Source organism: Carassius gibelio, chromosome B5 (assembly GCF_023724105.1).
Source record: "Carassius gibelio isolate Cgi1373 ecotype wild population from Czech Republic chromosome B5, carGib1.2-hapl.c, whole genome shotgun sequence".
Taxonomy (NCBI): Eukaryota; Metazoa; Chordata; class Actinopteri; order Cypriniformes; family Cyprinidae; genus Carassius; species Carassius gibelio.
This window is the reverse complement of record NC_068400.1, coordinates 33,754,684-33,768,647: the sequence shown is the minus strand read 5'-3', so window position 1 is coordinate 33,768,647 and position 13,964 is coordinate 33,754,684. Positions and strand designations below refer to the sequence as shown.

The window sequence follows — 13,964 nt, the reverse complement described above, 5'->3', positions numbered from 1 at the left end:
AACTCAACCAATGTTACGTGAACTCAACCAATCAGGATGTTTAGCGCCCAAGTCCCGCCCCCGAAAGTTCCGTAACCTTGAGAAAGTACTACCTCGCCAGCCGGGACTTTTGCCGCATTTCCACCGCAGGAACTTTACCCAGGAACTAGGGACTTTGGGCTGGTACTCTGTGTGCTTCCACCGCAGGAACCAGGAACTAAATAAAGTGCCGGGTAAAAAATGCCCCTCAGAAAGTCCCTGCTGGCGAGGTGGTACTTTTTGTGATTTTTGACCACCATTTATTCGGATCATTTTCAAAAATATCTGTTATTATGTCATGAAATTTAATTTTAAAAGTATTTCAGGCGAGAAATGTAGTTGTTTAAAACTCAAATCTGTGGTTTATTTATAAAGATAAGCACCTATTTTAAAATGTGTTTCGGCGAGTTCGGAGACGTGAGCTTCACTCGATCAGCGGGAGCTCAGTGATCATCTATCCACCGAGAGCAGCCTCTCCTCGGCTAGACCTTCTGATATGTGTCGCTGGCTCAGATGTCTCTTTAGTGGTTAAACATAAAATATAATTCGTTTTGGGTCAATCTAACAGGCAACTTTTGGTCTGTATTCAATTTATCTATATGTTAAAATGAAAATAAAAAGAAAATGTATATATTTTGTTTCATTGTAATGGAAATATATATACACACACATACACACACACACACACACACATATATATATACACACATATATATATATATATATATATATATCCCTGAACTAAGTACATTTCTGCAGCTGTTATTATGTTTAAATGAAAACGAAAGGAGGCAGTGGTATTTGATATCATAAATTGTTTTATTTTAAATATACAGAGAGGAAAATTGCAGTAGCCAAGGCGAGCTGACGGATGTTATCAAGTACGCTGCTGTTTGCAGATTTAACGTCGTCGCGGACATCACACTCCCGAGTCGAATGCACAAAGTCTGAACTACCGAGGATACAAGTCCAAAATCAGCGTACTTTGTATTGAGAAACGCGCGCAGACCTACTTAACCAGTCTATTTGCCTAATCGCGGTGGAAACGCAGAAAGCAACAGGTCTGGGGGAAAAAAAAGTTCCTGGTACAAATGTTCCGGGTAATTTTGGTGGAAACAAGGCATTTCTGAGGGGCATGTTTTTCCCAGGAACTTTATTTAGTTCCCGGTTCCTGCGGTGGAAACACATTAAGTACCAGGCCAAAGTCCTAGTTCCTGGGTAAAGTTCCTGCGGTGGAAACGCAGCACTAGTTTTTCCCAGGAGGTCTCCCATCCAGGTACTGACCAGGCTCAGCTCTGCTTAGCTTCAGTGGGCAACCAGTCTTGGGCTCCAGGGTGATATGGCTGCCGGCCATAATAATATGTTCAAATATCCAGAGCAGTTTCTAGAAATGCACCACTGAAAGCATTCTGAGCAGCTGTATCTGTGACTGGTGTGGGAGCTGCTCCCTCCTGAGCAGACAGCGGCTGAGGCTGGTAAAATTAGCTCATCACCGGCTGTGCTACTGAGCACTGATATCTTATATGCCACAAGAAGGCCAGGTGTGTTTGTAAAAGCCACATTTTCTGTTCTTCAATCTAAAAAAAATGAATTATACAGTTCAGGCAAATATCAACATTTTAAGATATTTTTGTCTTCTGGGTGGACCAGCTAAAGTTCCCCAAGGGAAAAACGAACTAAATGTCACTGTGAAATCCCACAGAATTTCCACATTTCTTTTGATGTGTAGACAGAAACACATTACATGATTTTGGCTATTTTTTATTTTATTAATACAGTAATAAAGGATTCAGAAAACTAAGCAGTTTAACTACCATGGTTAACTTTTTGTAAGAGTTGGGATGTCCACATTTTTGTTGCAGAAATTATTGAGGCTGTCGCATTTCTTTTGCAAAAAGGTGGCCAAAAATTAAAGATTAAGAGAATATTTGAATTAAATGTTTGGTCGGTATTAAAGGACTAACAGCAGCAGTAGCCAGGCCTTTGGCTCCTTTTGTAAGCACTTGTAATACTATGTAATGTGCATAAATTGTTCGGCCTACTTTGTATTACATTATGTATTTTTACAGTTTTATTCAATGAAGCAAGTAATTTTAAAGGCTGTTGTTGGCTTGGTCTGATTTTATAACCACAAAAAATATATATTTTTTGTACTAAACCATGAAAACAAAACTTAATTTGGTAAATTTGTAGTTACCATGGCTACAAGAACTATGATTTTTGGTTTAATTTGTAAAACCATGGCTAGATTTTGTAAGGGAACATGAAAACTCAGAGAGAATATTAGATGCGCTGTTGGTGGTTACACTTACATTAAAACACATTATTGTCAACATCAAAAAAATGTTTTCCTGTATTTTTGATCAAAATCAGCATTGATGAAAGAAACGTCTTTAAAAAAAAAAAAAAAACATTAAAAAGACATGGTTTAAGACATGGTTACAGCCTTGCCTGAAATTGATGCACAGGCTTCTTCTTCTTTTTTTTTTTTCTCAGCGCCAGATCGCTGATGTCTGTTCACGCCATAGTTGTTCATCTTTATCTTTTATTTATATATATGTTAATTTTAATATTAATATAGAACTAAAGGTTTTTTTGAGCAACTGGTATGGTGCTTCCCCTGCTCCCCGGGAGTTGGTGGCCTATGCAAACTGCGTAGGCTACTCTGTGTATAGGGAGCGGAGGTACTGTATAATAACCACGGCAAAACAACTTGGTCATTAATTACTACTATATTCATGTTACATGGTACTTTTGATGTTTTCATGTAATGTCTTGATACTCTATTGGTCAGAAAATATCTTTACCCACAGTCGCCTCACTCAGGTGTTGACAAAGACCTTCTTCATCGTTGACAAATGACAGATTGATAGTTTTTAATTAATAGTAGGCAAATATCCACTTCCTGCGATTTTATTGTTCTCTGTTTTACAGCATCCTGTAAACCATTTCAGGGAGTGAAAAATTATCAATTCAGTTCATGAGTGATCAGTCAGAACAATTCAGATTGATTCAAAAACGATATGGCCGATTCAAAAGAAACAAATAATTTACACTCATGTATCGGGGAAACTGTTTAGATTCTAAACGACCTACTGAAACATTGGGTGTTTTAGTCTGGTTTTCGTCATTTCGATTGTTATAATAATAATAATAATAATAATAATATTTCTTTGCAGATTTGTTCCTTAGAGTTAGCATGACCTTCCTCATGTCTGCTGATCATCTGCAGTCCAGCTTTTCACCATTGGATGGCATTACAACTGTAGGAATTCTACAGTCAGATCTAAAACACAAAAAGAGAGCACAGTAATGCAATATTTGCAGTAAACACAAGGTGGTGATGTAATCACATATTTATTTACTTATATATGAACATGACATTTACAGTTCATTCATTTTTAAAGTTCGTAAAATCTAGATTTCAGATTTTGGAAGTGAATAGTTTAAAGCCTACTTGGTAAAATATATATTACAAGAAACTAATTCAAGCTTTTAAAATGTGAAAATAATGTATATAATCTTAAAATGCATACAAATTTATACATCACCTAAAATGAATATATAAAACAGTTTTGGCATGCAGTTTCCTATTATAGTAGGTGTTTATTACTCTCATTTTTATATCTGGAAAACCTAACTGTCAGTAAAGAAGAAAATAAATGATGCAGCTTGTTATACCAACCGTGACTGCACTTTTGAAAATACTGCTGTCTTTAATATTAAACCTGTTAAAAACATAACCTGTCATATTCATCTCTGTCATATGATTGAACAGGTCGTTCAGAGGGGATGTCTGAATGGATGAAGAGAGCATGGGGAAATGTCATATCAATCAGAAGAGCTTATGCGTGCAACAGGTGGAGTCTTGCTTCGAGGGGAACCCTGTGGATGAGCATTCACACACACACACAAACATAAACTGTTGTGCAGCTTATGTGAGTAATTGGTAAGAATATGTTGTTGGTAAGTAAGTAAATTGCTAAAAGAGAGTAAAAATGTAGACAATTATAGTCATACCCTCGTTTGGCCTTTTGAGTAGTTGACATGGGCATAGAGAAGCATAGCAATATCTTTGTGTCCAGCTTCCAGAGCAATAGACAGAGCAGTGCTCTCGTCCTACCAGCACACAGACACAAAACATACCAAGAAAAAGCACACAGACAAATTTAAACAAGAAAATCAACACAAAACACAAATGAAAATATTAAATCATCACTTTAAATCTTTTCTCTCAGATAGCCACGTGGTTCCTCACATTGTCAGTCAGTGTGGCATCACAGCCTGGCTGGGCCAGTAAGAGTTTGACGATGTCAGCATGGCCGTGTTCACCAGCACACATTAGAGCAGTTGACCCCTCATCATCCTGGATGTTGACCTCTGCTCCAGCAGCCAGCAGAGCCCTGAGCATATCTATACGCCCATGACTGACTGCTAGCATGAGAGCTGTCTGACCAGCCTATTGAGCAAACAGCACACAAAAGGATACACAGATACTCTTGGGTATAAACCGTTTTCTCAGTTAGTCATATAAACGTAGCTCAATATTCAGTCAAAAACATCAACAGACAGATACCTGGCTGGCCTTGGCATTCACATCTCCTCTGCTGAAGAGTTCTTGCACCACCATCATGTCGTCTTTCATTTCCACGGCAGCCAGGGAGGCAAGCATTATGGGAGTATAACCGGCCTTATTCTGATAATCAACATTACATATTCCTGCATGAGAAGGAATCAAGACCAAATTAATTATCCACAATTGGAACCCTTTTGATAGTGTCAACAGAAAAAATTAATACCTCTGTTTGAATATTTATATATATGTTTTTTTTTTAAGAAGTCTCATACTCCCAAAAGCTTTTTGTTCAAAAATTCAGTTAAACAGTTATATTGTGAAATACTATTAGATTTTAAAATAACTTATTCTTGTGATGGAAAGCTGAATTTTCAGCAGTCATTAGCAGGCTTTAGTGTCACATGATTCTTCAGAAATCATTCTCAAAAGTATTAATTCTTTTATGAAAAGAAGGGGCATTAGAAAACCATTTTTAATGGATTCTTGCTGAATAAAAGTATTTGAAAAGTATATACTTGGTTTTTAAATATTCAAAGCAAAACCAACAAGCACAACTAATACAGCTAGATAAAAAGTAATACAGCTAAAGAAAGATATATAAAATGAACAGAAAAGTTTGATCTGGTGCAGTACTTCACAACAGATTAATCTAGGAGTATAGGTTAATAGATTTCAAGGTACCTGCAGCAAGCAGAATCTTTACTATGCTGAAATTAGAGTGTGACACACTGTAGTGGAGGGCCGTGTTGCCATTTTGGTCAGCCATGTTGGCCACATAGCACAGGACATCAGGCGAGACATGGCGACAAGCGAAGAGAAAGTCCTCCACGATCTGTGGGCATGCCCTCTTCTGACTGGACACACAGAACCACTCCTGCTGCACTGTGCTCAGACAGGAGCGCTTTTACAAAGACAAACAGATCAAATGAAAAATAAGGAAAGAAATTTAACTAAAATGTCAGGTAAAGTAACTGGGTAAACCACACAGAAACTATTTAGACATGATAAGGAAAGAACAATGACACCAAATATATGAAGCAGGCTTATATTACTTTTAACACAGAAAGAAAATACAGCAACACTATTATTTGAAACTTCCCCAAATCCCACATCGTACCAAACAATCTGATCTATATGCCAGTGGGTAATTATGGGATATGAGTGAGTAAACATAGAACACATCAACAACTGAGCTTTTCAGACTGAAATACAGTTCCACAATACATCATAAATTAAGCTGGGTTTGCCCTTCTTTTGTTTTCCGGTTGTTGATTTATATATTTCTGCGCCTTGAGAATTAATTCCCATAGGTTTCTTAAACATTTTTGCACACTAAAGCTAGAGATGTCTGAGATGGTTCAACACTGTGGATGTTGCTGCAAAGCAACAGAACACACTAACAATTCAGCCATTAACAATTTGGGTGAAATTATTACTCAGCAAAAGCCCAAAATAGTGATTTAAAGTCTATCTCTTATAATAAAGGATATACAACACACATTTATTCCAAGGGCTTTAAATGTTACAGACTAAGACTTCTCAAAAAGCATCTACCATACAGTAACTACTAACTGAAGAGAAGAAGAAAAAAATAGAAAGCAATAAAAGCACTGACTTTAAAACACAGATCTCTGTTACTGTTCTGAAACTCACCAGTTCTCTGTTGGATATAACCTTGCTGCCATTGAGGTGAACCTCCAGAGTTTGGCAGGCAGAAAGCATCTTCTCACTAAATTTATACCTACACAGTAGAAAACAAATGTCACATGATAACATTTTGCTAAACAGCATCATCTTGCACTGATAAAACAAAACTTGTTAGAAGCATGAACCTTTCTTTTCTCTTGGGAATCTTCCCTTTATCTTTGGCACTCCCCTCTTTCTCCCTCTTTTCTCTTCTTTTCTGCTCTTCATTCTCAGAATCACCACCCTCAGACAGGAAGTCCACAGGACCTCTGTATAGATGCAAAGAGAGAAAGAGATCTACAATTACATGTACAATGCATAGGTGTGAATAGCAATACATATTCTTCAAAATTAATTACACAACCAATCTGCTAATAGAATTCTAGTTTAGCATTAAGAAAAAATGGGACACTAAGTTACATTGTTAGTTATGATTAATTAATGAAAGCCTTTATTTACCTATGTGAGGCAGACTTAGGGTTCATACTATCCATGAACTTCAGATTGGTGCATCTCCTTTTCATGATGGACCTGAGGCAATGATCATCACTGGGTGAGCCTGAAAGAAATGAAATCATATTCCTGATTAAATTAATAAGATACGACACAACATATGACAAAAAAATGACTTTCAAGTGAAATATGATATTGCTTGTTGTTTTTGATTCGTAGATTCTTTGTTGTTTTTGATTCGTAGAACTCATAAAACAAGGTTTTTAAACTGAAGTTTGGGGATAAAATTAAATCTGCATACAGTTGATGTTTAACTCCCTTTCCTTGCAACATAATATTTAAATAATAAATAATACGAAATTAAGTCTTTTGTGAGGGAACCCTCATATCTGCGGATCCTTGCCTTAAAAAAAAAGGCTTTACAATTCCTGAAAACATTCCATTCTTGTTCATAGTCTGCCATGACAGCACCTGAACATGCATACACTCCTTTATACACCACACACACCTGCTAAAGGTTATTTTTATTCTGTAATAGGGACTCCTGAAACACAAACATTCATGTCTTTCAGAAACCATGCACAGAGCAGGCTTCCAGTGTGGATGGTATTCATGCCTGTGTCTGCCACATACCAAAAGACATGAAGCAATTCCAGAAGCCAACAGCAACCCAAGTATTCTAAGTTTAGGGCTTATTCAGCCAAAAGACAAACCAGAGAGTGCTATTTTCAACTCCTGTTCAAATTCCGGTGCAAAAAATTAGCTCCGAAAAAGTCTCCTCCTTTCTGCTTCTTTATTTTTTCCTGCATGCATTTCTTTGTCAGCTGGAGTAATTTAGACCAGGATGCTATACCTTTGCTTGCTAGCTGACTTGAGTTGCATTCGAAACAAATAATACATACCATGAAGAGCAGCAGACATCTGCAACTCCATTTGATTCTTTTCTTTAACTTTTGAAGTTTCATTTGATCTCTGGTTTTGTGCAATGACTGGGACTAAGAAAGAAAATGAAAGCAAGCAATAAGCTAAAAACACATAAAGTATCTAAAATTCCAAAAAAAAAATGCTTTCAAAGGCAAAGACACAAATATATACCTCCAACTTGTTTATCTAAAACACAATAGGACTGCAGAATGACTTCATGTTTTGCCCCAGGGTGACTGTCAGTTAATAGGTCCTGTTGTTCTTTAAGTAATTTTTGCATGCGATCTATATAAAGGGCAAGTCCAGGCTCAGTCTGCACAAACATTTGGCCCTCTGAGTCGTGTATTCTCCCGTCTCCCACTTCTACGCCAATGCTACGCGTCTTGACCGGATCTGGCAGACGAGATGGACCACATGCAATATTGCGTGTATGAAGTCCGATGAGGATATTCTCATTGACATTTGCCATTCCAACGCCCACGGCACGTGTCATAACCCTAGGAACAGCAGGGGTGCTTTTGCTTCTATCTAAGCATGCAGTGGTTCCAACAGAGCGCATCTGAACAGCAGCCACTTGGTCGCAAATCTTCCCATCTCCAACCGCCAGAGTTCGGGTCACTGCATGTGCTGTGTTGGTATGTCTTTCCCTGGTCAGTGTGTGCTTTGTGTTGGTGCTGGCTTCAGAGATGCAGGCTTGCAAAGTGCTGGTGCTGCGTGAGACGGTGCAAAAGGCTGTGTTGGTACGCTGAGACATGGTCTGAGGGATTGCCATCACACCCAAGTCAACACTTCGAACTGGGTCAGTGACAGTTCCTTGGGAAATTAGTGATTTGACAGATCTGACATCCATGTCGACTGTGCAGTCACCACAGCCCACTGTTTGGCGGGAAATGCTCCTTTTGTTCTCCAATGTCTCCGAGGTAATTGTGGCAGCATCACACACACACACTGTCATCCCAACACCTTGACTGTGTGTTGACACACTCTTACTTCCGACACACTGATCTTTTTGCTCTACTCTTTTGCGCACCTCCCACTCTTCCATAGGTGTATCTGGGCCAGATGATGCAACCTTCATCTCAGGTTTGCAGGAAATTCCAACATCAATGGAAATCTGCTCTAGTCCTCTTCCAACAGCAGAATGCACAAGGTTGGTGTGGTTTCCAACCCCAAGAGTGCGAGTTTGCGACTCAGTCTGGGTGGCGGCGCAGTTTACCTGCGGGTGTGCAGAGGAACTTTTGTCGGCACGGTGTCTCGCTTCTGCTTCCCGCAGTTCACTCCTCAGCCTGCCCATTTCTGCCTTGAGCATTGCTTCTTTAAGCTCTGCCTCCAGTATCTGAACCTGGTCACTCAAATGTTGGATGGTTTGCTGCTGCAACTCGGTTTCTGCTTCCTTGTCGGATACCACGCCGAGCATAGTCTCAGTGACACCAACAGCCACTGACTGAGTCTCAAGTTTGGTATCGACAGCAACATCCTTACTGAAGTTTGATTTGTGGTGATGAATGACATAGACTTCATCGATGCGCCGGTCATCTCCAACTGCGACACACATTCGATCCCTCATCTTGAAAGCTGAGGATTCAAGACGTGCATCTTGAATCTTCCTTTCAAGCAGTTGCATTTCAACACTGAGCTGTTGAAAATCCGTCAGACTAGAGATGGCACTGTGCTCCCAACCCTCCATCTCTGGCTTGCTGGTCAATTCTTGTAAATCTTTGTCAGTGCTAGAGCTAGATTTTTGAGCTTCCTCTTGGCTCTTGACCAAGGCGGTCAGTTGTCTCTTTTCTTCCTGCAAAACAGCAATCTTTACCTGTAGGACAGGAATGGCCTTGACTTGCTCCTCCAGGTCCTTTAATCTTCGTAAAGCAGCTGCCATCTGATCCCTGACCATCTGCAGGTGGAGTGGGCTTACACCGCTCACTGGAGATGCCTGGCCTGAGCTTAAGGGGCTGATTTTTAGGCCGCTCCCCAATAACAAGGTACCTTGCCTAGGCTGGTCTAAGACTGTCATCTTAGCACCTTGATTTAGGGCACTCCAGCTTGTGTATGGAGACAGGGTACCGGTAGAGCCAAGACCACCAAAACTGGCCAGTCTACGCCGTGGCTGCGGTTCTCGAGGTCCTTGCTGCAATGAGCCTTTCTCATGTTCCAAACACATACATGTTTCCATCAGAGTCTTTTCCACTAGAGGATTTAATTTGGTTGGGGTAGGATGTTGTGTGGCTGGGGCAGGCGTCCCATGTTCATTCCTCTGACAGGTTACTAGGTCTTGAGGGACCTCTGGTCTTTGACTTGAAGATTTAAGTTTGGAATGGGGAAGTGGCGGTCTTCTTTTGTTGACAGAAGAGGAGGAAGAGGATGAAGAGGGAGAGGTTTTCTTGGTTTCATCACTGCTCACAGAGGACAAAGACTCTGAGGAAGTCCAGTGTGTGGGGTTTATAATGCGTTGTGGCTCAGAGGCAGCATTTGCCACCCCTGGCCGCTTGTTAAAATGCAGTCGGCGAATGGTGTCACTTCGCTCGATATCATCCACGTCAAGCTGGTACCCATACAGTGTATCGACGCTGAACGGGCTACTCTGGAAAGTGTCAGCAGAGAGCTCACTCCAGTCTGTTTAAACAAAGAAGACAAAAAAGAACCTTACCAGAGAAATTTGAAGAGAACAGTGTTTAATATGAATGACTCTTTAACATAATTTTTTTTGTAAAAGCTAAAAATACACTTCCAAGCCAAGGATGAAAATGTATGACTATAAAGTAACTGACTTGCCTGAAAACACTATACAAAATCACAGAACAAAATTGAGACTTGCAGAAACCAAAAAGAAAACCATTTCAGAGTTCAAAATAAAATAGTACATACATATTCTTTATAATCTAAAAACATTTCAAATGGCGACATTCTCAACTTTCAAAATCTGATTTCAGTGAAAAAGTAGTATGCATTCCTTATTAAAACCCTAAAATGTCAATCAATATTTTATATACATTAAACATTACATTTTTATGATTTTTCTTACCTGCTGATTAGAATTTCCACAAAAAAATGTTAATTAAAGTTGTAAAGTTCCAGGAAAGTTGAACTGCTCTCTTTCTCTTCTCTGTTATTCTGTCTGCCCTCCTCCTCCAGAAGACCTTCAGTCTCTTATTTTGCATTTCTCTCCACCCATCGCTTTTTTATTACCTTCTTCTTTCATCCATTTAAGCACTCTTAAACATTTCCTTTGAAAAGGAACACACACACACACACACCTCCCCAATCAAATACAAACAAATCTACCCCTTTTAATTATTCAGAAAGAAGAGAGAATGCAAGTCAAAACCATTCCGGTGATAAGTGGTGAAACTCCAACTGCAGAGTTGCTGATTCTTACGTTGTCGATGGAAATAAGTTTCTTGAGTCATGGCAGCTGCTGATTAATTTTACCGCTGTTAAATTTTTCAGCAGTGGAAACGCTGGGAAAATAAGAACAGACAAGAATATATAATCGGAGCACATTCAACATATCACCTAAGATGTGCCTGTTGTTGTTTAGCTGACAAAAATGTATTTTACTAAAAAGCAAAGTACTGCAACCAGAACACTGCTATTAATCTCTCCTTGTTCCACAAGAAACTGTTACAGGTATTTCATGTAACAATTTAAAACTCAAACACTTCAATCAAACAATATATAAACAAAAATATCCAACTGGAAAGGGGAAAGATGAAGGTTTTATGTTTGATTATTTATGGTTAACAGATTCATTATCTTTTCATATTCTGCCCCCTGCTGGAGATATAAAATGTAAGCGGTCTGTAGTTCTGCATTACGTGCCACCACGCAGAACCTGATTTTACCAAGTGAGACATATTCCTGGGACAACATCGTTGTTGACCCTGGAACAACATTGTGATTAACCAATCAGATTTGAAGAACCAGTTTTTAGATTTTGTGAAGTTTACGCTTAAAATCAGTGTTTGGTGCTTGTACATCAGTGTCATTCATCTATCATTTCCTCTGATTTTAGGGATTACTCATGGTTAAGGTTAGGTTTAGGTGTAGGGATATGGTTAAGAAGATATTTTTGGAGTAAAATGTTGTTCCAGGGTCAACAAAATATGTTGACCTAGGAACACATCGAACTTGGCAAAATCAGGACGTGCTTACACCACCTGAAGAAAGAGAGAGGTTGAAAGAATGAGAAAGACAATGATAGTGAAACATGAAGGCATTGTTAATTTTTACTTTTCTCAGTCTTTTAGATAAACTGGTATGAAAAAGAACGTTTTTACAGTTGCTACAGCTGCAAGCAGGAGTAATAGCTCAGTGACAAAATAAAAGGGACCCTGCAAAGCAGGAGAAGCTTGCACTTTCACTGCAGACAGATATCTGAAACATAAGACCTGCTTTGACCAAGCGTAGTGTCAGCTGAATTGCTTGGCAGTGGGAGGGCACGGACACATTGACAACACACACCAGTGGATGCAAACTGATCCATGAACACACACGCATATATGATATAAGCATAAAGGCTTTAGAGCAATAAAGTAACACCTAAAAATAACAACTAAGAAAATAAATGAAAAGCACAACTGATTTAAGAGAACAACAAAGTTCTGTATAATTATATATATATATATATATATATATATATATATATATATATATATATATATTTTTTTTTTTTTTTTTTTTTTTTTTTATTTTTTGGTACATATTAATTAATACAGTTGTTTTCGCTTTCCAGAAAAACAAATATGAACTGAAATGACTACTCCTGGATAAATAATGTATGTATATAATATGCATATAATTTGCAAAACATTGATAACAGACAAAAACTACAAATTAACTGGATTTCTACATGTAACAAATGCCAATGCTGTTGACTTTGTCAGCACTCTAGCAAAACAACTAAAAAGTAATCCTTAAACAAAAACAATGTTTTGTTGGAATGCAATGAAAGAGGGAAAAGCAATCTGGTTAGCTTTACTGGATACTGCATTCTTTAAGGGGAAAAATATGTATGTGTGCAATAATGGACATAATCTGCTCCTGGTACAGACCAGTATATCTCGGGCTCACAGGATTTACACACTAATTTGAGACTAGTTCAGATGTGCTACAGAGCCCAGATCCTTAACTAATACCACCGTCATATTTCATTAATGTAAACATAACTTAAATAGAGAGTGCAATAACTAATACTTTGTAATTTGGCAGCAATAATTACTCTACCTTGCCTTGAGATATTTTTTTTTACTTTTAACTCTGAAACATTAATGATATTTACATACATTTAAAGACTCCAACAAGCAATCTCTGCAGCAATATATTTCTGGACTGCCCCAAGGAACGACTAAATAATACAGTGAATAACTTCCAAAATATAGGCTATCCCATCTGCACTAGTGCAGGTGAGTCTGTTGTTTACATACCAGAGCGAAGCCCAGCCTCAGAGATGAACACGAACACTGCTCAGCGTTTCTTCTGCGTTTACAACTGAACACTCTTGTTTATCTTGAAACAGTGCTCCAGTTTTGAAAGCTTAGTTTGAACGGCCAGTCCTGGAGTAACTTTTCCATGCTGCTCTCTGTAGATATGCGTAGGGAGTTGCTGCTTACGCCATGACGCACTGCGGCAGGTGTATAGCGTGCTACTTCGTACTTATTATTTAAATAAAAAATAACCACATGTATGCTTCTGTGGTATATTTTTGTATATGGTTTGTATAAAAAATTATATATTTAAAAATAGCATTTAATTTGTGTTTGTAAAAGTGCAGCCTAATACTGTAAACTGCATAGAAGTTAGAAATCAGAAACGAATGTTTTGTCAAAACTCAAGTTAACTCTAAAAATGATAGATGTCTTCAGGATTAAAGGGACATCTTCTGGTCATTTTCTGAAGTACAGATCTCTCTTTAGAGATGTGCACTGAAAGAAACGCAATAAACAACAGGCATGCACATAGGGGAGTTATTAGCAAAATCAAAAAAAAAAAAAAAAAAATGAAACTCTTAACCCATGAAGACACAACAATGTAAAATCTAAGACTTTTGTAATTATTAATTGATGAAAAATGATAAAAATCATGAATTATTAATGAACGTAAACACATGACTTGGCCTGAAAATTAAAAGAAAAAATATCCTTAGCATAAGAACAATTTTAACCCTTTGTACAAACTTCATTATGATTTGATTGTTCCTGTTTGATTATCATCAATTATTAGAATACATTAAAAATACATCTTTTAATTTTAAGTATTTATTTTACTAGTTAACTAAAAACAAAAAAACAAAAAAGTCTGACTTATGTTC

At 38.1% G+C, this 13,964-nt stretch overlaps 1 protein-coding gene across 2 annotated transcripts; it reads right to left on the bottom strand.

Moving 5' to 3' along the window:
• Positions 1-816: 816 nt before the first annotated feature.
• On the bottom strand, positions 817-13,957 carry kank1b (KN motif and ankyrin repeat domains 1b). Of its 2 annotated transcripts, XR_008153955.1 has the most exons (14): positions 13,081-13,957; positions 11,034-11,115; positions 10,680-10,881; positions 7,829-10,270; positions 7,636-7,728; positions 6,740-6,839; positions 6,427-6,549; positions 6,248-6,335; positions 5,276-5,495; positions 4,595-4,737; positions 4,277-4,477; positions 4,039-4,137; positions 3,763-3,903; positions 817-3,304 (listed from the first exon to the last, which is right to left on the bottom strand). XR_008153955.1 is itself a non-coding variant. In XM_052556857.1 (13 exons), exons 4-13 carry the CDS (start codon positions 9,828-9,830, stop codon positions 3,850-3,852), a joined length of 3,123 nt encoding a protein of 1,040 aa, XP_052412817.1. In that variant the 5' UTR covers positions 9,831-10,270; positions 10,680-10,881; positions 11,034-11,115; positions 13,081-13,957; the 3' UTR covers positions 3,319-3,849. The 2 variants fall into 2 exon arrangements, 1 of the variants encoding a protein (XP_052412817.1); XM_052556857.1 differs by lacking the exon at positions 817-3,304 and having other exon boundaries at positions 3,319-3,903.
• Between the last annotated feature and the right edge of the window lie 7 nt (positions 13,958-13,964).